This window comes from Bufo bufo, chromosome 4 (assembly GCF_905171765.1).
Source record: "Bufo bufo chromosome 4, aBufBuf1.1, whole genome shotgun sequence".
Taxonomy (NCBI): domain Eukaryota; kingdom Metazoa; phylum Chordata; class Amphibia; order Anura; family Bufonidae; genus Bufo; species Bufo bufo.
In genome coordinates this window covers 55,221,560-55,248,293 of record NC_053392.1, presented here as the reverse complement: position 1 = coordinate 55,248,293, position 26,734 = coordinate 55,221,560, and the positions used below count along the sequence as shown (strand labels likewise).

The 26,734-nt window shown below is 43.1% G+C and overlaps 1 protein-coding gene across 1 annotated transcript in view; it reads right to left on the bottom strand.

The window, feature by feature from the left end:
- Positions 1–25,873, bottom strand: part of LOC120997254 (cytochrome P450 2K6-like) — a 38,422-nt gene extending 12,549 nt beyond the window's left edge. The window contains exons 1-5 of the mRNA XM_040427266.1: positions 25,798–25,873; positions 22,485–22,669; positions 19,556–19,718; positions 8,654–8,803; positions 2,779–2,939 (exon numbers count right to left, since the gene is read on the bottom strand). Of these exons, the coding sequence (XP_040283200.1) occupies positions 2,779–2,939; positions 8,654–8,803; positions 19,556–19,718; positions 22,485–22,652 (642 nt within the window). The 5' untranslated portion in view covers positions 22,653–22,669; positions 25,798–25,873. The remainder of the gene's footprint in view (positions 1–2,778; positions 2,940–8,653; positions 8,804–19,555; positions 19,719–22,484; positions 22,670–25,797) is intronic.
- Positions 25,874–26,734: the final 861 nt, after the last annotated feature.

Below are 26,734 nucleotides of genomic sequence, written 5' to 3'. Positions count from 1 at the left end.
AGTTATTTGGTCAGTTTGGGCCCTGTTACTGGCCAAATAAGTGAAGTGTGCAATGATTCTAAGAGTGACGCCTGTCATCTGCATGTCATACTGACTCACAGTATTGTTTCACTACCACAGCAGACTCCCTATGCTTGTTACTGCAAGGCACAGTGTTCTTCACCACTATAAAGGCTCTCTGTAGCCAGGAAATAGCAGTTTTTTAAGGCGATTAGCTGCGAATAAATTCAGATCTAACCAGATTTTTTATTTTTATTTGGCTAACCGGCCAAATCAAATTTTTTAAAAATTCGCTCATCTCTAGCTGCCACCATTCTGATGCTGCCACCCGTCTGCTGCCTCTACTGCCATTCCTACAATAGGGCTTTTTAGCCTACTGATATGTACATTTTTACATGGATATGCATGCCACTGGCCTTTGCTACTACTGTGATCTGCCACCATCTTGTACTGTTTGCCACTGCTTCTGCGCCACTCTGTCATGGCGCCATTATCACGGTTACTGCCACTGCTGCTGCCTCCACCCCCTCCCCACTCTGTTATGGGGCCACTGTTGTCCCTGTTTGGCCGTGTTGACATCACAGTTTTTTTTCCCGTTCTTCTTATCCATCAGAATCTCCACACGGTCAGTATTTTGTATCAGTATTTGTAAGCCAAGTGAAAATATTACTGACCGTGTGAAAGAGGCCTTACGGATGCTCAAAATACAGGATCCTTTTTTTTTTTTTTCACTTCTTCTGACGGATCAGAAGAATGTAAAAATAAATAAATAGTCATGGGGCCACTACTGTCACTGGTACTGCATCTCCATTTTATGACAGCCATAACTTTTTTATATTTCAGTCTACAGAGCTGTATGAGGCTTGTTTTTGCAATACAAACGGTAGTTTTTATTATAACCATTTTTGTGGTACGTACAACTTTTTGATCACTGTTTTTCAATTATTTAGATGGGAAAAAGTGACTAAAAAACAGCCAATCTTATTATTTTTTCCATTTTTTTTTTTACAGCTTTACAACATTCAACTCACAGGATTTTTTTTAAAATATTTTAATAGTTCAGACTTTTTCGGACGTGACGATACTCGATATGTTTTTTTTTTTTATATATATACAGCACAGACCAAAAGTTTGGACACACCTTCTCATTCAAAGAGTTTTCTTTATTTTCATGACTATGAAGGCATCAAAACTATGAATTAACACATGTGCAATTATATACATAACAAACAAGTGTGAAACAACTGAAAATATGTCATATTCTAGGTTCTTCAAAGTAGCCACCTTTTGCTTTGATTACTGCTTTGCACACTCTTGGCATTCTCTTGATGAGCTTCAAGAGGTAGTCCCCTGAAATGGTCTTCCAACAGTCTTGAAGGAGTTCCCAGAGATGCTTAGCACTTGTTGGCCCTTTTGCCTTCACTCTGCGGTCCAGCTCATCCCAAACCATCTCGATTGGGTTCAGGTCCGGTGACTGTGGAGGCCAGGTCATCTGGCACAGCACCCCATCACTCTCCTTCATGGTCAAATAGCCCTTACTTTCAAAGTTTTCCCAATTTTTCGGCTGACTGACTGACCTTCATTTCTTAAAGTAATGATGGCCACTCGTTTTTCTTTACTTAGCTGCTTTTTTCTTGCCATAATACAAATTCTAACAGTCTATTCAGTAGGACTATCAGCTGTGTATCCACCTGACTTCTCCTCAACGCCACTGATGGTCCCAACCCCATTTATAAGGCAAGAAATCCCACTTATTAAACCTGACAGGGCACACCTGTGAAGTGAAAACCATTTCAGGGGACTACCTCTTGAAGCTCATCAAGAGAATGCCAAGAGTGTGCAAAGCAGTAATCAAAGCAAAAGGTGGCTACTTTGAAGAACCTAGAATATGACATATTTTCAGTTGTTTCACACTTGTTTGTTATGTATATAATTCCACATGTGTTAATTCATAGTTTTGATGCCTTCAGTGTGAATCTACAATTTTCATAGTCATGAAAATAAAGAAAACTCTTTGAATGAGAAGGTGTGTCCAAACTTTTGGTCTGTACTGTATATATATATATATTTTTTTTTTATTTGTAAAATTGGGAAAGAAGGGTGATTAAAAACATTTAATATTTTAATGTTTTTTTTTTATAAACAATATATTTTAGTCTCCTTAGGGGGCTAGAACCTGGGATCTTTTGATCCCTTGTACCATTCACCCTATTAGAGAACTGTTAGGATGTATCGCATTATACTGCACTCCCTGCTATACCTCGTGCACAGCAAAGTATTGAGCTTACCATGGCAGGCCTGGAAAGCTTCCTGAGTGTCCAGGCTGCCATGGTAACCAATCGGAGCCCCCCGATGTCACTGCGGAGGCTCTAATCAGAAAGCAGAGGTAGCCGCAACCCTCTGCCTTACCTCACAGATGCCGCAATCGGCGTTAATCGCAGCATCTGAGGCATCAAAAGACAGGGTTCAATAGGATTGCTGTTCCCCATCATTGCAGCCAGGTGTCTGCTGTATGATACAGCTGGCACATACCACGTACCACTGCAGCATCCTGCTCCATACATTCCCTCAGCCACCATGACGTACGGGTATACCAGATTTATAGCTATTCGTGACAAATTAATACAGAATGAATACAATTTCTTGGCAAACTTTGGCGAACCGGCCAAATCAAATTTTTAAAAACTTCACTAATCTCTAATAACAATTTGGGATATGCACAATTTAAGGTAAAGAGTGTTTTAACAACAAATATTAAAATTTAACTCTTGGACTTACCCTGACCATAGTGCTTCCTCCAATCCTGACATTTTCATTGATTAATCTCATGAGCTTCAGTATTGTAGGATCATCATAATCAAATCTCTGATCCATCAGTATGGACACAATTATGTTGGCCACTGCAGCATTTGTGATGGTATGATTATTAAAGGGCTTTCCTAAAAATAGAAAAAAAGTACAGAAAAGATTAAATGTTTTTTTTTTTTTATAAATTAAAGGGGTTTTCCGGGACAATTATATAAATCCAACATGTATTATATCTGTGAAAATAGAGCTACCCTGTTTCCCCGAAAATAAGACAGTGTCTTATATTAATTTTTGCTCCAAAAGATGCGCTAGGTCTTATTTTCAGGGGATGTCTTATTTTTCCATGAAGAAAAATACGGTACACATTTATTGTTGAACAAAAAAAAAGGAAATCAGGGTGGGGAGGGGGATCACTTAAAATGGCACAGGGTGATCAGAGAAGGGAAGCAAAATGACACAGGGGTATCAGGGTGGGGAGGGGGATCACTTAAAATGACACAGGGGGCTCAGAAGGGGGAATCAAAATGGTACAGGAGAATCAGAGGGGGGGGATTACTATAGCATTTTAGTACCCCCTTCTGATCCTCCTGTGTCATTTTGATTCCCCCCTCTGATCCCCCTGTGTCATTTTAAATGATCCCCCTCCCCACCCTGATCACCCTGTGTCATTTTGATTCCCCCCTCTGATCACCCTGTGTCATTTTAATTACCGTTTTTAGTCTCCCCCCCCATCTTCACCAGACATCCCCCACCTTCCATCAGATATCCCCCCCCCCACCTGTCACCCCGTCCCCTGTGTGTCCGTGCCAGCCAAGTTGTGAGACTCCATCAGGGCAGAGCGAGCAGCGGGCGGAAGAAGGCGGCAGCTTGTCCTGGCGGCGGCTGCGGCCAATCAGTGAGCTCCTTACATTCTGGGGTGGCTTGCTTTATAATCTGGGAGGCATTATGTCCGGCGGATGCTTTATAATCGGGGAGGCATTACGGTATGTTCGGCCGATGCTTTATAATCGGGGAGGCCTTATTTTCGGTGGATGCTTTATTATCGGGGAGGCCTTATTTTCAGGGGGATGCCTTATATTACAGCGATAGGCAAAACTAGAGGTAGGTCTTATTTTCGGGGGATGTCTTATTTTCGGGGAAACACGGTATTTCTAATATACATACAGTCCCAAATTGCTGCAAATTACATGTTCTCTGTGGCAATCATATGAGGCCCTGAAATTTCTCTACTCCCACTCTCTAATTGTCTGCCGTGTTAGCAGTGTGTCTTTTAAATCTGGCCTTGACGTCATCCCTGAAATCATGTGCATTACTGCCCTGAAGATCTGGAGGAGAAGCAATGCTTCCTCTGTGTATGTGTAGTGGCCCAGAGCGGCACTACCATTCTACCATTATCTCTAATAGGCTAATAAATAATGTCATCTGTGTATTTATTCCAGGTCCTCCTACATTGTGCATTCACAGTATTGATGTGGTCTAGTGGAGTCTAGAAGTTGAAAGCAGATGAGAGCGCAGTAAGGGGAATAGCCGCTCCTTTTGTTGCAGGAGTCCCTAAAGCGAAGCAGCTCATAGAGCACTCTGACTCCTTACAGATACACGAGGGGGTCAACAGCCAAAGGCACCCCGCTCAAAAGGTACCAGAACAGTCATATAGTCAGCTACCAGACTAAAGCCAGAGACTAGCACAACAGAGACAGAAAGAATATCCAAGTTTGCCTGCCAGTTTGCTCTAAAACCTGCTGGGGACAAGAGAAAGACCCAATACTTTCTGGATGCAAGTTTATTCAAGTAAAGCTGTTCAACTTCATAAAGTCAAGACTTGGGCGGGGCGATTTGAGCAGCTTTGTGTTTGGATGAGTGTTGCAAATACTTTGGGTCTATCAACCCACCCACTTTGGGTCTAGCAACCCACCCCCAGTAATTCCTATATATGTGTGTTAGCACACGTATGCGTGCAGATATGTGTCTTGTCTGCTGGGGTCTTTGAAGTTGCTAGTCATACATAAGCAACCAGATAAGACAGGATCTGAATAATAAAAGAAGGTCATGAATAGAGATAAGCGAAGCGAATTTCGCAGCGAATCCGAATTTCCTCAAGCTTTGTGTTAACGAATAGCATTTTTTCCTAAAATGACTGCTGCATGTGTTAGGACATGAAGTAAGGAACTCTGGGAACGAGGGATCACCCACAGCTTTTATTTTGCTGTATAGAAGTTCAGGGAAAGGATAGGGAGGAATCATTCCACAGTATTGAAGCAGAACAGGGTTCAGTCAGGGAGGTTACAGCCTGGGAAATAGGAACAATCCTATTACACCTTGCTGCACTGACTGGAGATCCAAATTGCCATTATACAGCTCTGTAATTCCAGCAAACTGTTCTTGTTATTGGGGTGACAGTGCTGTTTGATACAGTCATTAACAGGGTTTATTACAAGAAAATATTTCTACGTCTTATTTGCCCTTTTGCGGTGCAGTTATATTTTCTAAAGCACTTGTTGGCTAGTATTAGTGGGGAAAATGGCTTATTAGCCGTAGTGTGGTGAAGTGAGAATTACAGCCCTTTTTGGTGTGCATTAGTGACCAAAAAATATATATAATTTGCTGTTCAGCGGTGCAGTTATATGTTCTAAAGCCCTTTTTAGCGTGTATTAGTGGCACAAAAAAAAGTATTTGCCGTTGTGGGGTGAAGTGAGAAAATGCCAGCCCTTTTTGACGTATTAGTGGGAAAAAATATATATATTTGCCGTTCAGCAGTGCAGTTATATGTTCTAAAGCCCTTTTTGGCATGTATTGGGGGTAACAAAAAAAATAATTTGCCGTTTTGTGTGGTGAAGTGAGAAAATTCCAGCCCTTTTTGGGGTGTATTAATGCCGTTCAGGGTTGCTATTACATGTTCTAAAGCCTTTTGCACTTATATGTTCCAAAACCCTTTTTGGCGTGTATTAGTGGCAAAAAAATATATATTATTTGGCTTCAGCTGTGCAGTTATATGTTCTAAAACCTTTTGTGGTGTGTATAAGTGGAAAAAAGTGAAGGCCTATTTGCCGTTCAGCGTTGCAGTTATATGTAATAAAGGTGTGTATTAGTGGAAAGAAACGGCATATTAGCCATTGTGTGGTGAAGTGAGAAAATTACAGACTTTTTTGGGGTGTTTTAATTTCCATTTTATTTGATTATTTGATCTAACAGTATGTCAGACAGAGAAGTGCCAGGCCCTGCACAGGGGAGTGGCAGAGGCCACTCCACTAAATGTATCTGGCGCTGGCACAGGTCTCAGCAGAGTAAGGGGGCGTGGTAGCAGGAATCACAGCGAGAGGCCTGAGCTCCCAGTGTCATCTATAGTGTTGATCGCGAATATTATATTCGCAAATTTTTATGGCGAATATCGGCACTTCGAGAATTTGCGAAGATGTAGAATATAATGCTAAATATTCGTATTCGCAAATATTCTATATATGAGAAGGCTGCAATATCTTTGTCAGAGCTTAGCAACATACCTAGCAACCAATAGGAAAGTTGCCTACCCCTTACTATATAAGAAACTCACCAGCAGCCATTTTCTGCATTTTTTTTCTGCATTTTTTTTGCAGTTCTAAGAAAGAGAGCAGTGACATTGCTGTGCTCTGTGCTTTCATCTGGATCCTGTTCCTTATCCAATTACATTAGATAGTTAGCTTATATATATATATATTACAGATAGTCAGTGTAGGTTGGATAGTGATATAGTGTAGCTGATAGGTTCCAGTGCAGGGTGTTAGGTAGTGTGATAGGAATTACTGTTTCTCTGCTGTCCATACATACATGCTACAGACATAGTGCTGTGATGTCACAACAATACTTAGTGCACCAATCAGTAATATCTACTCAGACCTGATAAAATGTGAAGTTCCATGTATTGCGCAAAAAATATGCGCATCATTAGTGCCGATTTGGCAATCGTGAAAATAATGATTGGAGATCACGAATTCTAGAATTTTGTGGAGCTTCACTATAAAGTGCTCTCTGCATGAAGCTTCTTCACAGCCCCTCTCTGCTCTGAGTGGTGGCTGTAGCATACTGTACCTCCCAACCGTCCCAAATCTGGTGGGAAAGTCACAGATTTCAGTGGCTGTCCGCGGTACCCGAACGGGTGAGGTATGTCCCGCCCTCAGGCAACTGTTTCTGCATCCATAGGACGCAGAGACAGTTGCCTGTAATGATGAACCAGGAAGCTCTCTGCTTCATCATTCCCCCTCTTCCCCCCCCCCCCCCCCCCCCCCCAGTGCTCCACACTGCTGGTCTGGGCGGGGGGTGGGGCCAGGAGTCAACCTCTCATCCTACACAGAACGGCAGTACAGTCAGTTTTTTTCACTTCCTGTGAAGGGGCACATTTCAGGGTATAACTACTGGGAGGGGGAACATATCAGCGCAAAACTTCTGTGATGAGGCACATATAAGGGCAAAACTACTTGGAGGGGGCTCATATCAGGAAAAATCTACTGTAATGGGGCACATATCAGGGCAAAACCACTGTGATGGGGCACATATCAGGGCAAAACCACTGTGATGGGGCACATATCAGGGCAAAATTACTGGAAGGGGGTACATATCAAGGCATAACTACTGTAAGGGGGAAAAAATCTGGACATAACTACTGTGAATGGGGCATATATTAGAGCATACCTACTGTGAGGGGACACATCTGTGCATAATTACTGCGAGGGCTGGGCGCACATCTGTGCATAACTACTGTACATATCTGGGCCTCATTACCATGAAGGGGCTGGGGAGGCACATGTTGGCATGGCTATGGTAAAGGGGGTCATAATGTGGGAATAAGTACTGTAAGGGGGCACATATCCTGGAATAACCTGTGAAGGGGGCACAATGTTGGCATAACTACTTTGTGGGGGCATTACTATGAGGGGGCATTTAAGGGATTGGGTGTGTAAAGTTATATTTTGGGCAGAGTTAGAGGTGTGGCCTAGTATCAAAAACATTTGCACTTCTTCTTTTCAGAAGTTGGGAGGGATGCTATAGTGTCTCCTGGCTTGATGCTATAGGTTTCAATCAAAGCGGGGTGGGTATTGGGGAAGCCTGCATGAAGAAGCTCAGTGCACACAGCACTTCACAGTGAATTTCCGCCACCTGGGCACTTAGAGAGAATGTGTCACCATAATCTTGGACTATTATCTGAAGCATTACATGAGTGGTCCTGCAGATAAGGAGTCCAATGCGATCATTTATCAAACTAGTGTAAAGTAGAACTGGCTTAGTTATCCATAGAAACCAATCAGATTCCATCTTTCATTTTCCAAAGGAGCAGTCAAAAATGAAAGGTGGAATCTGATTGGTTGCTATGGGCAACTAAGTTATACTGTACACCAGTTTGATACGTCTCTATGTCTTATTTTTCTTCTACCTTTCATTCCCCTGCTGTGAGCACTAAGAGCTGTTAAGAAATGCATTGTGAGGACGGCTGTGCATGCGCACATGAGTCCTCTCCATCATGCTATCATGGCACAGAAGTCTAGGCTGTGTAGCGTTGAGTGCTGATAGTGGGGAAACAGAGGGCAGCAGGAAAATAAAAAGTGGCTATCTGCACTCGATATCTGCAGTATTACTCATGTAGCAGATAAAAGTCCAAGTTGATGGTGACAGATTCCATTTAAGGAGTAAAGTCTGGCAGAATAACACTTCATATACACACTGCTTTTGATGAGAAAAACTCCAAAAAAGTTACTTCTACTGCTCTCTCCTGCCCCCACTTATTACAGTCAACAGTTTAGCATGGTCAGAAATGCTGACAGATTCTTTAAGGGGTTATCCGTATACAATTCCATCGGTATCACAAAAAATGTATTACCTTCAAAAGACCTAAATTTATTTATTAAGCTTTCACATTCTTCAATTATCTTGTTTTCTAAACTCTTTTTCCCCATTCCATAGTCTCGTAATGTTGACAGAGTAAATCTCCTCATCATTTTCCAGTTCTCTCCATTTGAAAATATAACGCCTGAAAGAAACGACCACAGGTTATGACACTGAAATTATGATTTTCTTATACAGTAGCTGTATGGTGAGAAAAAAAATATGTCTCAAGTAGCGCTCAATGCAGTGTACTCACCACCCCAGCTTCAGCACCCTTGTGAGATTGTGGAACAGCTCTTCCTGTATTATGTTTGTGCCTAATTGTATTGAAACTGTAATTTGGCATGTCGGGCACTAGAGGCCACTCTTTTGCAGCTACAACCAGAACACTTTGGGATTTGAATATGTAAACCAGATGATGACTCATGCAGGCTATTTCTTAAGAGAACAGGAAGTGTGAGCTGATCTGACATAGTGGAAGGAATGTTCTGTGAGAGACTGAATCCGATTCCATCTTGGCTTCCGGGTGTCCCGTAGTGAACGGGTATGCAGAGGAAGGAGATTAGATGTTGTCCCTTACTTGGATCCGGCTCTTTGAAAAAGAGATTGTTCAAGGAAGACCGTTTACAGCGAGTGGGCAGAAGTCTGATTACCAAGCAAGGCCGCACGGTTGCTGAGAGTTTGGTGGCCATTCCAGGTAAGCGGCATCATCTGGCCCAGAACGGACGCAAGGTCAGTACACCTGGTTACTCATTGTCTTATACTGAGTGGTGCCTGAAGTAACAGAGACTAAGCCTAGGCCTGGAAGTAGTTAGATAGTTAGGGTTATATGTTTTGCTAGGCCGTACAGAACTGTTCTGGGGCGCAGTATTTGACTTGCAGGCTCTGCTGTGTCTGCCACCGGTTAGGTGTGTCCTCTTTAGCGGCACAGCATGACTTGCAGGCTCTGCTGTGTGCGCCGCCGGGCTAGGACTGTCCCTCGGACAGGGACAGTGATTGGGAGCCTGGGGCATAACTTAGTCTGTGTATATTTCTATTGTTGTGTATAATTCTATTGTTAAAGTAAAATGTATGTTCTTGCATATAAAGCTGGTGTCAGTGTCGCTTTTCTTGTCTGTGACTTCGCTGTATCCTGCGGAGCCCACCCCGGTACATGGCTTACACCCTCCTCCTTTATCATCAGGGGTTTCTGGACTGTGTTTGCCTAAATCCCTAGTTGTCATGTTCCTAGACTCCTGAACTGTTTCCAGTTTCTAGATTCTGATTCCAAGTTTTGACCCATTGCTCAATCTGACCATGCTCCATTTTGGTACTTCATATACCTACAACTGCCAAAATTCTCCAATCTTAACTATCACTTAAAAACCTGACCATCTGACCACAAACCAATCTGATGCTCCTGGTTCTCTTCAAAATATCAAGCTGACCACACTTCAGCCTGATACTCCTGTTTATGACCAAGAGCTGTTTCTGACCACTCCTGTTTTGTCTTTATCCCACAGTTCCATCTGACCACAAACCAGTCTGATAATCCCTTTTTGACCCATGTCTGTCTGACCACTCACCAGTCTTGGTTATTACTAGTGATGAGTGAAGTTATGAAAAATTTGATTTGGCTGCTTTGCCGAATTTCACAACAAATTTGATTCATGACTAATTACTACATCACGAAGTGCATTCCTTTGTATGTAGCAGGTTCAATGACTGGGAACAGTGGCACCCACCCTATCATTGAACCCCTTAGATACCGCATTTATCGCTGATGAGGGCATCTGATGCAACAATTTAGGTAAAGAAATAACATACTCACATTACCTATTTGCTCGCAGAGAGGTCTTTGCAACTATCTTGATTGAAGACACCACACGAAATGTCTCTTAGTGATGTGATGACGCCATCAGGTCATCACACTGGCCAGGCATGGTGACGTCATTACTGATGACTAGAGATGAGCAAATCGAAGTTGACGAAGTTGAATTCGATCCGAATTTCAGGAAAAATCTGATTCAGACCGAATTTTGCATTTTTTCCTAAAATGGCTGCTGCACGTGTTAGAACATGAAGAAAGGAACTCTGGTTAGGCGGGATCACCCATAATGCCATGCATGCAGCCAATCAGCAGCCAGCCAGCCCTGTGATGTCACAGCCCTATAAATAGCGTCAGCCATCTTAGATTCTGCCATTTACCAGTGTACTTATGGCAGGGAGAGACTTTATTGTGCTAAAAAAAACGATTTACAAGTGAAGGGCTAGATTATTCAAAGTGTATGGAAAGGATAGGGAGGAATCATTCCACAGCATTTATGTTGAACAGGGTTCAGTAGGGGAGGTGACAGCCTGGGCAATAGGAACAATCCTATACACCTTGCTGCACTGACTGGGGATCCAAATTGCCATTATACAGGTCTGTAATTCCAGCAAACCATTCTTATTAGGGTGTAAGTGCTGTTTGAAACAGGCATTACAGGGTTTATTACAAGGAAATTGTATTAGTGGCAAAAAAAAAATATATTTGCCGTTCAGCGGTGGAGTTATCTGTTCTAAAGACTTTTGTGGCGAGTATTATCGGAAAAAGAAAATTATATATTTGCCAGTCAGAAGTGCAGTTATATGTTTTAAAACCTTTTGTGGAGCGTATTAACGGAAAAAGAAAAAATATATTTGCCGTTCAGTGGTGCAGCTATACAGGGAGTGCAGAATTATTAGGCAAGTTGTATTTTTGAGGATTAATTTTATTATTGAACAACAACCATGTTCTCAATGAACCCAAAAAACTCATTAATATCAAAGCTGAATATTTTTGGAAGTAGTTTTTAGTTTGTTTTTAGTTTTAGCTATTTTAGGGGGATATCTGTGTGTGCAGGTGACTATTACTGTGCATAATTATTAGGCAACTTAACAAAAAACAAATATATACCCATTTCAATTATTTATTTTTACCAGTGAAACCAATATAACATCTCAACATTCACAAATATACATTTCTGACATTCAAAAACAAAACAAAAACAAATCAGTGACCAATATAGCCACCTTTCTTTGCAAGGACACTCAAAAGCCTGCCATCCATGGATTCTGTCAGTGTTTTGATCTGTTCACCATCAACATTGCGTGCAGCAGCAACCACAGCCTCCCAGACACTGTTCAGAGAGGTGTACTGTTTTTTCTCCTTGTAAATCTCACATTTGATGATGGACCACAGGTTCTCAATGGGGTTCAGATCAGGTGAACAAGGAGGCCATGTCATTAGATTTTCTTCTTTTATACCATTTCTTGCCAGCCACGCTGTGGAGTACCTGGACGCGTGTGATGGAGCATTGTCCTGCATGAAAATCATGTTTTTCTTGAAGGATGCAGACTTCTTCCTGTACCACTGCTTGAAGAAGTTGTCTTCCAGAAACTGGCAGTAGGACTGGGAGTTGAGCTTGACTCCATCCTCAACCCGAAAAGGCCCCACAAGCTCATCTTTGATGATACCAGCCCAAACCAGTACTCCACCTCCACCTTGCTGGCGTCTGAGTCAGACTGGAGCTCTCTGCCCTTTACCAATCCAGCCACGGGCCCATCCATCTGGCCCATCAAGACTCCACTCTCATTTCATCAGTCCATAAAACCTTAGAAAAATCAGTCTTGAGATATTTCTTGGCCCAGTCTTGACGTTTCAGCTTGTGTGTCTTGTTCAGTGGTGGTCGTCTTTCAGACTTTCTTACCTTGGCCATGTCTCTGAGTATTGCACACCTTGTGCTTTTGGGCACTCCAGTGATGTTGCAGCTCTGAAATATGGCCAAACTGGTGGCAAGTGGCATCTTGGCAGCTGCACGCTTGACTTTTCTCAGTTCATGGGCAGTTATTTTGCGCCTTGGTTTTTCCACACGCTTCTTGCGACACTGTTGACTATTTTGAATGAAACGCTTGATTGTTCGATGATCACGCTTCAGAAGCTTTGCAATTTTAAGAGTGCTGCATCCCTCTGCAAGATATCTCACTATTTTTGACTTTTCTGAGCCTGTCAAGTCCTTCTTTTGACCCATTTTGCCAAAGGAAAGGAAGTTGCCTAATAATTATGCACACCTAATATAGGGTGTTGATGTCATTAGACCACACCCCCTTCTCATTACAGAGATGCACATCACCTAATATGCTTAATTGGTAGTAGGCTTTCGAGCCTATACAGCTTGGAGTAAGACAACATGCATAAAGAGGATGATGTGGTCAAAATACTCATTTGCCTAATAATTCTGCACTCCCTGTATGTTTTAAAGCCTTTTGTGGCGTGTATTAGCGGAAAAAGAAAAATATATATTTGTCAGTCAGCGGTGCAGTTATATATTTTAAAGGCTTAAGTAAAAAAAAAAATTTTAGGGGTGTTTTAATTTCCTTTTTATTTATTTATTTGATCTAACATTGTCAGACAGAGAAGTGCCAGGCATTGCACAGGGGAGTGGCAGAGGCCTAAATGTTTTTGGCGCAGGCAGAGGTCGCAGCAGAGTAAGGGGGCGTGACAGCAGTAGTCACTTCCAGAGGCCTAAGCTCCCAGTGTCAGCTAGCGGTCGTGTCTTGACCAGCAGCAACCCAGCGGTTCTTGAGTCGTTGACTCGGTCATCCACTTCGTCCCAAGTGACATCAGACATCCCCAGCCAAGAGTCAGTGGGTTTTTCAGATACAACCCTTAGTTGGCATGGCCCGGGAGCAGGCCCTGTGCCCCAACTGTCCTCAACCTGCCTCTGTCCCTTTTTGATACCTCAGCCAGAGAAGTATTATATACTGTAGGCTCAGCCCCACTATACAGCGAGGAGAAGCTACTAGAGGACAGTCAGCAGATACTGGCAAGCCAACATGTGGAGGAGACATCCGCCGTTCCTCCTCTAGGCAGGCAAGTAGTGATGAGGAGAGTGGATCGGGAGCTGGTGTTGCCAGCGGGGAGGCGCCTGACCCAGAGTCCGTTGAGGAGGACATCTGAGATGTGCAGAGAGGAGACTGGGAGTCAGCAGGGTGGCAGCAGTGGGAGGTCGGTAGCTAAACATGCCAGGGGTAGACCACCTGTTTCGCAAGAGCCTACATGCCCAGAAAGTAGTGGTGCAAGGGTTCACGGAAGCAGCGGCGGTAGCAGTCAGTGCATAGTGTTGAGGGTAAAATAACCTATTCGGCGGTGTGGCAGTTTTTTGTTAAGCCGCCGGAGGAGGTGAACATGGCCATATGTAGACTCTGTGGACAGAAGGTGAAGCGTGGCCAGGGTGCCAATGTTGGCACCATGGCCCTGCGTCAACCTATGCAGCATCATCATAAAGTAGCCTGGGAGAACTGTGGCTCCGATGTCGTGGTCCACCCTGTCACAGCAACCGCTGCATCACTTAAAGGCATGCACCCGGTTCCAGGCAGTCAAGACTCCACCATCTCAGCCGAAGGAAGCTGTCTGTCCTTCCCATTATCTGCTGGTCCTGATGCTCCTGCTCCTCCTCGTCCTTTCAGCAATCGATCACCGAAGTGATTGCCAAGAGACAACAGTTTGCGTGCACTCATCCAATGGCGCAGAAGCTGAATGTGCTCCTGTCCAAGTTGCTGGTGCTGCAGTCCCTCTCTTTAGTAGTGGTGGACTCTGCACCTTTCAGAGAACTGATGTCTTGTGCCGAGCCGAGGTGGAGAGTCCCAAGCCATCATTTCTTTGCCATAAAGGCAGTACCAGCCCTCACACACATGTGGAACAGAAGGTGGGCCAGTCCTTGAGCCTGTCTGTGTCTGCCAAAGTGCTTGGCAGCGCTGATGTGTGGCGCTGTAACTACGGTCAGGGACAATACATATCCTTTACGGCCCACTGGGTAAATGTGGTTCCTGCACAGCCACACCAGAAACTTGGCCAGGTGACGCCACTTCTGCCTCCACGTTGTCACGCCATTGGTCCTGCGACAATGTCCGCCTCTGCCTCCTCATCCTTCACCGTGTCCTCAGCCTCCACTGCAGGGGCAATCAATTCACAGTGCCCCTCCAGCATGCCACATGTTCAGGGCATGGCGGTATCACGCTGTTCTGCACCTCGTTTGCCCGGGCGAATGGAGTCACGCAGGGGAGGAACTGCTCCATGTCTTTCATCAAGAAATCGAATCCTGGCTTTCTTCTCGACAACTGAAAATCGGAACCATTGGTGTCGGTGCTGCGTCAAGGAGGGCCGAGCCAAGCGCCCTGCATGGCACTTGTATGCAATCTGGTTGTCAAGCGGTTCCTGAAGTCTTCCACCCATCTGCAAGACATCCTAAAAATGGCTAGGAAACTTTGCATGCACTTCAGCCACTAGTTCACCGCAAAACACACCCTCCTTGAGCTGCAGCGAACGAACGACACCCCCCAACATAGGCTGATATGTTACATTTCCACCCGTTGGAATTCCACCCTCCATATGTTGGACCGACTGTACAAACAGAGAAAGGCCATAAACGATTTCTTGATGATCCAAGCAGACAGGAGTACTCTGTGTAATTTTGATGTCAGCCAGTGACAGCTCATGCGTGACCCCTGATGTTTGCTCAGGCCCTTTGAGGAGGCCACGTTATTTGTCAGTCACCAGGACTACGGGATAAACAACGTCATGTGTAGCGAAATGGATGTTTTTTACACACAGGTGACAGGAGAGGAGGAGCAAGAGCAGCTAGTGGAGCTACATGGCGATGAGGAAGAAGAGGCAGAGGACCCAGACACACTTTGGCAGTATGCAGTGGAGATAGAGGCAGGGAGTCCCTCCGAGTCACTTGCACAAATGGCCCGATGCATGCTCACTTGCTTGCGTAGTGACAGCTGAATTGTGGCTCTCCACCTTGTTGGACCCTCACTACCTGTCCAAAATCGGGGCCATTTTTAAACCCGCTGAGATGGAGGAAAAACTGTACGACTATAGAGACATCCTATGTAGTCAGTTGGCCACTGTCTAGTGTCTATCTGTGCCATCATCCATCCTCTCGGAGGTATGATTAGGGGGCCCTCTGCGCTCATGTTCCTCTGTCATGGCTGCTGTGGCAGGGTGGGGGGGGGGGTAGGAGCAGTTCTAGCTCCATCAGCAGCACCTTGAGTCTAGAGTCGATGATGAGCAGCTACTCACCAGCAGCAGCAGCTAGACCTGGAGCAGGACCTGAACCAGCAGATGTGGCATACTTGGACAGTACACTGGAAAAGCTGTCCTGCCGGCCAGTAGTGTGGCATCAGAGCGGGTGTTTAGTGCGGCAGGGGCCATACTTACCCGAAGAAGAACTCACCTGTTCACCCAAAATGTGAAGAGACTGACCTTTCTCAAGATGAATCAGGCGTGGATCAGCCAGGATTTCCACCCACCAAATGCCTGATGCATCAAACTAGATTATCCATGGTGCCACACCAATACTTTGACAAAAGAGACCGATTTCTTCTGGCTACCTGCCTCAGCTACTATTCTGATTCTGCCACCCGCCTGATGCCACACATCTGATGCCAATTGCTCCTTATTTCACCCACTATCTTTAGCTGGTACTCGTATTGCCACCCACCTTCCCACTTTGTCACCTTGCCACTCTGTGGTCTCCTGAAGCTACTGCCACCTCAACACTATGTCACCTTGCCACTCTGTGGTCTCCTCATGCTGCTGCAACTTCCCCACTCTGTCACTGGGTCACTCTGTGGTCTCCTGATACTGCTGCCACCTCCACACTATGTCATATTGCCAGTCTGTGTCCTCCTGATTCTGCTGTCACCTCCACACTATGTTACCCTGCCACTCTGTGGTCTCCTGATGCTGCTGCCACCTCCACAATATGTCACCTTACCACTATGTAGTCTCCTGATGCTGCTGCCTCCTGCCCACTCTGTCACCGGGTCACTCTGTGGTCTCCTAATGCTGCTACCACCTCCACATTATGTCACCTTGCCACTCTGTGGTCTCCTGATGCTGCTGTCAACTCCCCACTATGTCATCTTGCCACTCTGTGATCTCCTGATGCTGCTGCTGCCACTTCCACACTGTCATTGTGCCACTCTTTGGCCTCCTGATGCTGCCGCCACCTCCACATTCTGTCATTGTGCACCTCTCTGGCCTTCTCCTGATGCTGCCACCACCTTCAGACTCTGTCATTGGGCCACTCTGTGGTATCCTCATGCTGCTTCCTCCTCACCACTATGTCATAGGGCCACTCTGTGGACTTCTGCTGTTCCCACCTTCCCCACTTCATGACTGGGCCACTATTTTGCCTTTCTGCCTGGCTGACATCATAATTTATTTGACCCTTCTTCTGATCTGTCAGAAAGAAGGAAAAATGAGACGCACAATGGATCCTGTCTGTGTAGCAGATGTGAGGCCTGTATGGTTCCATCAGAATTGGCTTGTGATATGGTAGCCAAAAGCAGGAGTGGGTACAAAACACAGAAGACATGCAAATATTCCATTATTGTGTCATCTCTGTTTTGGATCCACTCCTGTTTTTTTGGGCATTAGCAATACTGATAGATTATTGACCAAATGCTGACCGAGTGAAGGCGGATGCCCAACAGACAGGATCTGTTTTTTGGGGGTTATTGTTCTGATGGATCAGAGGAAGGGCAAAATAATCAGTGTAATCAACACAAACTTACTGATGACACCCTCTCCACTTTGTCGAGGAGCTCTACTCGTATAAGCATTTAATAGAATAGGTTCTGTAGACATCTATGTGGAATCAGCTGACGACAGTGTAAAAGGCGTGCGCTTCTTCTTGGCGCTAACATCAAACTGTAAGGCTGAGTTCATACTTGAGTTATTTGGTCAGTTTTGGTCGTGACTGCCCAAATAAGTGATGTGTGCAGTGATTCTAAGAGTGACGCCTGTCATCTGCATGTCTTACAGTATTGCACAATTACAGTATTATTTCACTACCTAAACAGACTCCCTATGTGTGTTACTGCAAGGCACTGTTTTCTACACCTCTATAGAGGCTCTCTGCAGCCAGGAAATAGCCTTTTTTAATAAGATTCGCTGCAAATAAATTTGGATCGAACCGTATTTAAAAAATAATAATATTCGCTCATCTCTACTGATGACGTCACCGTGCCCAGCCAGCGCAGTAGTGAGGTCAAACACGTAGTGTCTTCAAACAAGATGGCTGCAAAGGCCTATCTGCAAGCAAATGGAAGAGGTGAGTATGTTTCTTTTTTTCGCTCAAAATTAGTTATCACCCACAGCTCCTTCTGACCATATTCTATTATTGTTCCTCTGACTGTGAATTTTGACTCTGTTTTGCTATGTTGTAGTCTCATACTCTTTGCTCTGACCCAAATTTCTGAATTACATTGTTATGGTCTAGTATTCCTGGCTCTGACGCACAGCTCCATCTCACCTTGTTCTGGTCTGACACTCCTGGCTCTGACACAACACTCTCTATGAATCTTTTACAGTCCAGTACACCTGGATCTGACCAACAGCTCAAAAGTGAAAACAATAATATTCAATAAACAGGATCAGGAGCAAAGAACATCTTCACATGTATTCTGACGTTCTAAAATCAAAATAAGGTAACCTTGTAAGAGCATTGATGAGGTGGTAATGGGCTCCCCATTAAAGAATTTCTGAGCACGAATATTCGAATAGAAAATTTTTATCGCGAATATCGCCACTTTGAGAATTCGCAAATATTTACAATATAGTGCTATATATTCGTTATATCGAAAATTCAGAATTTTTTTCCATCTGAACACATGATTCCTCTTTGCTTCTTGCTTGTGGGCCAATGAGAAGGAAGCAATGTCAAGTTCACAACAATAATAAGTGCACCAGTCAGTAATCTGTAGTCAGACCTGTTAAAATGTGAAGTTGCACGTAGTGCGAAAAAATATTCTAATCACTGCCGATTAGCGCAATCACGAATATATTGGAGCACTGGACTCTATCTGCATATAAAGCTAATGTAATGTTCTGCCGTGCCAACCATTTTCTCCAGTCTCAGGAAAAACTGATGAAACTTCTAGCAGCTTGAAAAATGTAGCCAAAGTGACCCACGTCTGTATTTCGCGTTACGAATTCTCGTTACACGATTTTTACATTGCTGATTTTTCGCATTCAATAAAATAATCTCGAATTCTTGAAATCCGCGAATATATGACGAATATTCTACAAAATATTCGCGAAATATCGCAAATTCGAATATAGCCCCTGCAACTCATCGCAAGTCTTTACTTTTCTATCTTCAAAGTACAGAAAACAGAACAGTACCCGATGGCCGTAGTTTCTCACATACAGTAAGCCACAGATGCTTGGTTGCTGCAGTTCGTTCCAGTTGTTGCCACATGTTTGAATATTCCAGAACTCAACCTGAACACCGTTATCCTGAACATCTATACTCAGGAATGCCACTGTGAGGGCTCCAGTTCAGTGTCACCCTCACACAGACCTCTAAGACAGTGTTAACTTTACAGCACTCTCTTGAACACAGTATCAAGAGTCTTTCATGAATCATACACAAGCACTCTAACCTCCATCTGGCCCATTTTAACACATTTTTCCATACTTCGAGCCCACCAACTTTCTCACTAAGGGCATGTCCTCTTTCAGCATTAAGCACAAGTGGTAAACATATTACCTTCATAAGACCCAGCCAGTTTATTAACTTCCATGTGACTTCCCATAGATTCAGGTGCTCAGGCAACACACATGAGAACATGAAGCCAATAGCATATCTTGCAGCTCTTGGACCCTGATGCAAAACCTTTATCAAGGCCCCTTAACTATCATGGGTACTTAACAATACTGGTCTCCGTATGAGGCAGAGGGATCTTTTGGGCATTTCAGGCTCCAGGGCCCAGTTGAGACTGTAACTCCATATTGGCCCTGTTGGATGGTAGTTTGAATTCTAAACCTGTCTATTATATACACATTTATTTATTACTTTTAATTAACACATCACAGACTTACCATATTGCTGTAATGTTATAGCACCTATGGCAGTAACAGGTCTTCCAGCAAATTCTTCAGCATGGTTGATAAGAACATCTTTCACTGTGTCGTAACCACACAAGATAACCATCTTTTCTGTGCCAAACTGGACACTGAATACTGTGCCATACTTTTTGGATATCTGAAAGCAGAATACACGAGCACCCATCTTATAACACCATGTTGTTTTTAGGTCTAAGATTATGTACAACTTGATTTTATAATATATGTTTACAGAGATCAGAACTCCACTTTTTACGAGGCAAATTCCCTGTAAAGATGTAGGGGGTCATTTAATAAACAGAAATATGCCTATATTAGGTCCTTTGTGCCACAATCTGTGACTTTTCCCTGCTCACGCCAGGTTTAAAAAAGTGGGTGTGATGTAGGTGTGGAAGGGCTGGCAGACCCATCTCAATTACCATTTTCTATGCAAGTTTCAGGAATAGAAAATGGTCTAAATGTCAGACAGCTACAGTAGGAATCTGTCTTACATTTAGAAGCAGCAGTGGATCCGCCAAAATTATGTAGAGGCCGGTGCATCTACATAACTTCGGGGGATCCACCGCCAGTGCAAGGCCTTATTAAGATCGGTGTCAAAAATGCCAGTCTTAATAAATATGCCCCATAGAGTTATAGATGTGTCCACCATTACTTTAGTTCAAATTTGGTTAAGGATCCTAAATGCTAATTCATTAAATTCAATGCAATATTTTGACATGCTAAGAAAACTCTTAACAGATTTAAATTCACAACACAACCATGGGGTGGCCACACACACCGTAGACATATATAGGATAGGTATCTAAAAAAAAAAAGTTTTGCACTAATCATCTTGTGACTGACCTAACCATACATATTGAGCCAAGAAGATAAGTAAGGAACAACACATTTATAAAATCTACAATTCCAGTAGCCTAAAGCCACCACTAGAGAGAGTTTAACCCTAAGTTCACACCTGAGCGTTTTACAGCGCGTTCCTACGCGCTGTAAAACGCACAACAATGAGAAACCAATGCTTCCCTATGGGAATGGTTCTCACCTGGGCATTTTACAGCGCGTACGATCGTGCTGTAAAATGCCCGACGCTCAAACAAGTACTTGAGCTTCTTTGGGGTGTTTTGTCGCACGTTCCCGTACATAGACTTTCGGGAACGCGCGACAATGGGCGTTCGCTTGTCTCTGTATGCACGCTTGTAAACGCCCGTACAATCGCTCATACAGAGCGCTCCTTTCAGAACGCTCAGGTGTGAACCCAGGGTAAAGGAAACCTATCATGGTGAAAATTGTTTCTGAGCCTTCTCTCTATAACTGTGAATACAGAGATAGCTGTCAATCACTGGAAAGACCGCCTCCTTGACTTCCAAGTCCAGAAAGAGCAGGGATTTTAAATGCATGGAATACAAGTTCTACTGAATATTTTCCCATAAAACTATACAGCAATCTGCTCACCTCGTCCTGCTCTGTAAGATCCTGCCTACAGATGAATGTGTGCATTGATGGTGACAGGTTTCCTTTAAGAGCTTGCTACATATTGTTTTATATTTCAGCTCAAGAACTCCACATAGCAACAGCCGAAGGTAGGCAAAGTTTTATTTTTTATTTACTTTTGCTGAAAACTATGGGTGTCATTTATCAAACTGGTGTAAAGTAGAACTAGCTTAGTTGCCCATAGCAACCAATCAAATTTCTCCTTTCATTTTCCAAAGAAGCTGTCCAAAATTAAATGTGGAATCTGATTTGGTTGCTATGGGACACTAAGCCAGTTCTACTTTACATCAGTTTGATAAATGACTCTGTCAACACAGGGAATATGGCGCTCTGATTCCCAAAAAATTAAGCTTTTGTTTTGTTCTACTTTTGTACTGGTTATACACAACAAAATATATAAATATTGGACAATAAGGGCTCCAAATGATCAATTTAATAAAAATAAAAAATAAAAAAAACTGTCATTAAAGTGAAGAATACTTACTTATTTCCTGGCAACGAGTTTTCAGGTACTTAGATATTGATGGCCCATCCATCGGACAGGTCATAAATATCTGATTAGTGATAGTGCCAGGTGTTGGGCTCTCACCAATCAGCTGTTTTGGGTAGCCACTAGTGATGAACGAAGTTACATAGAAATTAGATTCATTATGAGTTACTTTGTCAGGAATTCCATTCCATTGTACAGTATGTAGCGGGTGCAATGACGGGGAACAGCAATAGCGTTGCCCCCTTCATTGAACCTCTAAGATGCCCCTTTCATCACTGATCATGGCATCTGACAATAGAATTGAGGCCTTTCAGGGGTAATCAGGTTAAAAAAAAAAAAAACATGCTCAACCTATCCAACAGCTCAAACTCTCACCCAGTGATGTGATGACGTCATCACGTTGGCTTGCCATGGTGACGTCATCAGAGAGTTTGCGTGGTTTCTTCAATCAAAATGGCCACGACGGTCTCTCCGCAAGCAAATGGATGAGGTGACTGTTTTTTTTACTGCTGTTTCAGGAAAGATTTGTTACTATGAAGCACAAGGAAATTTGGCTTCATGGCAAAATACATTTTTCCAATCAAAGTCAATTCATTTTACTTCTATTTGCTCATCTCTAGTAGTCACCAATGCCAAAAAGAATACAGTGAGGGAGGAGCACCAGCAAGGCCACAATACCTTGGTAAGGGCATTTAGATTGATAAGACAACAAACTGAATCTTTGCCCAGGGTGAAGAACCCCTAGCTATAGCAAAATGGGCTTATCGAAACATGTAAAGATTAGAACCCTTCTGTCCTGTGATTGGTGGTGTACTGTGGTGAACCATTACCAGTTGCCATGGGGTAGATTGTGCTCTCTTTGTGACATGGAGCCACTGACAACCTCAGCATCTATGTTCTACATCTGTTCTTTAATTTTCTTTTTACCTCCATAAATGATTTTTGAGGTTTCATTGAGTTGATTATGTGCATATTTCCAATAATTGGTAAAGGTTTAGGTCCAGGAGGAAAATTGCTGTACTTTTTCTGATTCTTGATCACATTGGCCAGAAACAGGATGACGACAATAGATATAAGAAGTGAGATGAGCTCCATTGTGAAAGGGTTCAAACCTAGAAGTAAAGTATTAAAAATACGCAAATAAGTAAACCAACAATAAGAAGAAATGATGGCATATTACCGCTACTTCCTAAAAGAAAAGTAGGAGCCCTTGGTGCCTCCAATAGGCAATGCAATGATCAACCTTTTAAATAGGATGTGAACTGTGAGGAAACCGCCTAGCCATAATCCAGTGCATGACTGTTGCCATGCTGTCCTGCCAAGAACCAGCTTGTCAACCTAGATGTGAGAATGGATGCTGAGCCAAACAGGTTTCTGCTTCGGTCTCCAGTCCCAGAGCTTAGACTTGTGCTCATTGCTGTTTTGCCTGTAATTTTGTTCTGGCTCCTCTATGTTTTGTGTGCTCAGAACAGTGCTGCATTTGTGTTGGACCTTCTGGTTTATTACCCTAAGCTACAATTTGGATTAACCCTCTTGACTACTTGTTAGGCTGTATCTATTTCTCCTGGCTTTGACTCCTCAGCCGTTTTTCTAGTTTAACCTATTTTCTGTTGTTTTGTCTGCTATTGACTCTCTTGGCTCCAACACTGGCTTGCTATTCCTAGGAATCTGATAGGTCTGCTATCTGTGAGCTTGCACTTGTTTTCTGCTACCTTAATACACAGAAATTTTCCCTAGAAGGATCCCTAGAAGCCAATTCCATCTGGGCTCATGGCAGGTTCTTTTAAAAACTGCAGTACCCCAGACCTTTGGTATTTGCAATTGCAGTAAATAGTTTTGTATTGTTTTGTGTTTGGCCAGATCTACCCTTAAGGAAATGGTTGACAAAGGTTGGCAAGGGACAGGGCTTACCACCCTGCTCCTCCCATCTTGGTAGGAGTCGTCTGTTCCCACTTCCTGCCAGGAGGGGGGGGGGGGTTTAAAGAAGCCTTTGCTGGGAGAAGATGCACACTGCAGAGCTCCTGTATCTGTTATAGAGAGATCAACTATATACAGCCTCAAGTAAATCTTTGAGAAGTCATGCAGCTAAACTCTGCATTGAAGACACTGCAGGAAGGTGAGGGACTAGAGATAACACACACATCCTCTAGACTACCACTAGGCCAGTTACAAGTCAAGTCTAAACCTGATAGTGGTCATTTACACTCACAAGTGCTAAATGCAACAGCCATTGAACCTACATCCATATTTCTTAATGGTGCCAGAACTTGCACTTGCAATCTGCTGCTATTAAATATACCTTAAGTTGTATTCTATACATAGTAAAAGAGAGTGTTATACATTTACTGCTGGCCTCATTCTTCAAAACTACCTTTCCATTGCATTAATCCCCAGGGAGAAGCGGCCTGAGAGAGTACACCATGACCCAACACTTCCTCAGGGCCAATACCACACCCATCCTCTATACCAGCTCCTAAGGGGCTTGCTGCAATTGGATTAAAGCCACATCTTCAGACAGCTGCTTTGGGCCTCTCATCCAGCTAAGTCAGTTCTCTCTACTCTTCTCTAATGAGGGGCAATCACCCAGAAACAGCTGTCTGCAGATGAGGTACTGGCTTGACTGTAATCCTACATTATGACTCAAGGGGTGATTAAAAGTTGGAACATTGACTTATAGAATAGCTCCCATTCAACTGGTGGCACCAGAGGCATAGCTTTCATTTTGGAAAGGGAAATAACTTGCATAAGTTTTAGAGTGTGGCCTATAATCTCCGAAAGGAGATATGATTACTGGTGATCATCTACTGTGTAATGTTTACTCCAATGGATATGTCCATCTGGAAGAGAAATACATCACAGCCAGGTAGATGATAGTATAAAAGAGTAAAGTTAATGTTTTCATGTACAGAAAAGGCAGCCATGCGGATTAGATGAAAGTTAGTGTTCTGTACGTTTTAGTATAAATCATTCACTGACCTGGTGGTGTACTTTGCTCCTCAGAGTAGAGTAGTTACTTCATCGACCAGTCTCCTACTCCTACTACTTTTTCCGCTCACCCGTTCTGCAGTCTCATCCTACCTTAGTTACACAATAGCACTGGACATCACTTCTGGCTGTCAATATTATTGTGCAAGCCCCCCACCCCTCGCCCTCTCAAAGTAACACTGAGCCTCTGTCTCTGCTTCTAAGAAGCTGAAAATGCTGCTGGAAAGTTATTCTCCCTATCCTATGACTGGACCAGGAGCTTCAACGACTAGAGCAACATTGAATATGCTACATAATAGAAGGCGAAGAGTTCTTTAACGTCATGGGAAAGAGGTAGTCTTTCTGCAGACAGGCTGGTTTACATGATATCTGCAACAAGCAGCATGCTAACACATTTCAGACATGAGATCTTAATCATAGACTACATACATGTAGAAATGTGTGAGCTTGTTTTTTGTACTAAATACCATGGATTTTTAAAAGTTTTTTATTTGAATATTAGCCTGTTTATTCATGGACTTTGCTTATTTTTTTTATAAAAATTGTCCATGTCTGATTTTGCCTACTAAATTTGTCAGTTGGTCGCGTTTTCTATTTTTTATAACTCTGTGTGCTTCCAAATAGGTGTGAAAATGGTCTATAAATAAAATTTACATGCAAACGTAGGATGTAGGCAGTGAGGCAGGTTTTAGCATTTCACTTCACTAAAGGTCCACATAAAATGTTGCTGGACCATTGGAAACACCAGTGGCAGATATACAACGCCGATCGGCGCTTGCTTATGGAGAGTGTCATCATTCCTTTCCTATACAGTTAGGATGCCACCCATCCCCTGCTTGCATGAAGAGATGTGCAGCCAACAAATGATTATTGCAGTTGCGTAAAAATCCAATCAACCTTCACCGAGTGTTTTTGCGTTTGTCGACCGATTGGTGGAGTTTTAGATACAGTAGGATGATGATTGTCCAAAGAAACATTTCTATTTATAAGCAAAGCAAACAGTATATCATATTTGATTTTGCAAAAGAAAATGCACAATTGCGCAAGTGGCTGATATTCTATTAAGTAGTATTGACACCTCCTGCCCCAGGACTATAGGTGACTGTAACCATTGCATCCTCCACACTTACTCTACAATATTATAATTAAACCTTGATCGTCCTCGTTCATGATTTATGTTTTTAATTTTGTCAAAATATTTCGGAGCATTTAAAATTCTACTCCTCTTTTATCACAACCAATTGAAGCTGCTTACCATGCAGATGGATGACTCTTCTCTCTTCTGTTCTACCGCAGTGAACTGCCTGCAACAAACACTGATAAAATATATAACCAACGTGCTGACCACGCCTGGTGAAATCTGAGAAGGTCTTTAAACAGTGCAAATCTAAATCTAGCAGTAAACATAAACTTGATGTTACCCGGTCAAACACTGACCCATTATTAAGTAATAAAAAAAAAAGACCAAATATAGGGGCTCACCCCCTTGCTATCAAGGATATGGTGCTCTTGCCAATTTGACTCGTCAAAGTAATGAACATAAAGTATATTATAGATTGAAGACTGGCACTCTACACCTGAAACCATTCAGAGAAAGTATAACCTAAAATGTATATTTTTAATATAATACATCCACATTAATGATAGATACAAAATAAAATAATAGTAATCAATGGACCATAGATAAAAATAGAATAAATATAGAATAATAGAAGATGTTGCATATAGTACAGTGGCGATATTATACCAAGAACTGTATGTATGGTAAATCTAATGGTGTTATTGATTAGGAATTATAGTTACAGCTGTAGAAAATCGCCACTGTGAAATACCTCTATTATAAACAGTGATGGTAAGTTGTTTAACCCACGAGACTGCTGTTTTCCTTATAGAGATAATGTCTCCTTTAGAAATAGTTCACTCTTAATGATACTTGTGAGACTGTTAGTTGATTCATCAGATTAAACATTTAGGTGTTCATATTGTATCCATTATACTTTGCAACGCTTATCCATGTTAACCACCTCACGTCCGCCCATAGGATATGCGCTTCCTGTCCTGGCCCGGTGGTCACATGATCGCCGGGGCCAGGGGAGTGCAGGAGCTGTCAGGTCTTTCACAGACCTCGATCCGCCCTGCACTGAGGCTGTATAGCGCTGTATTATGCTGTACAGACTCTCTGGGGGCTGTAT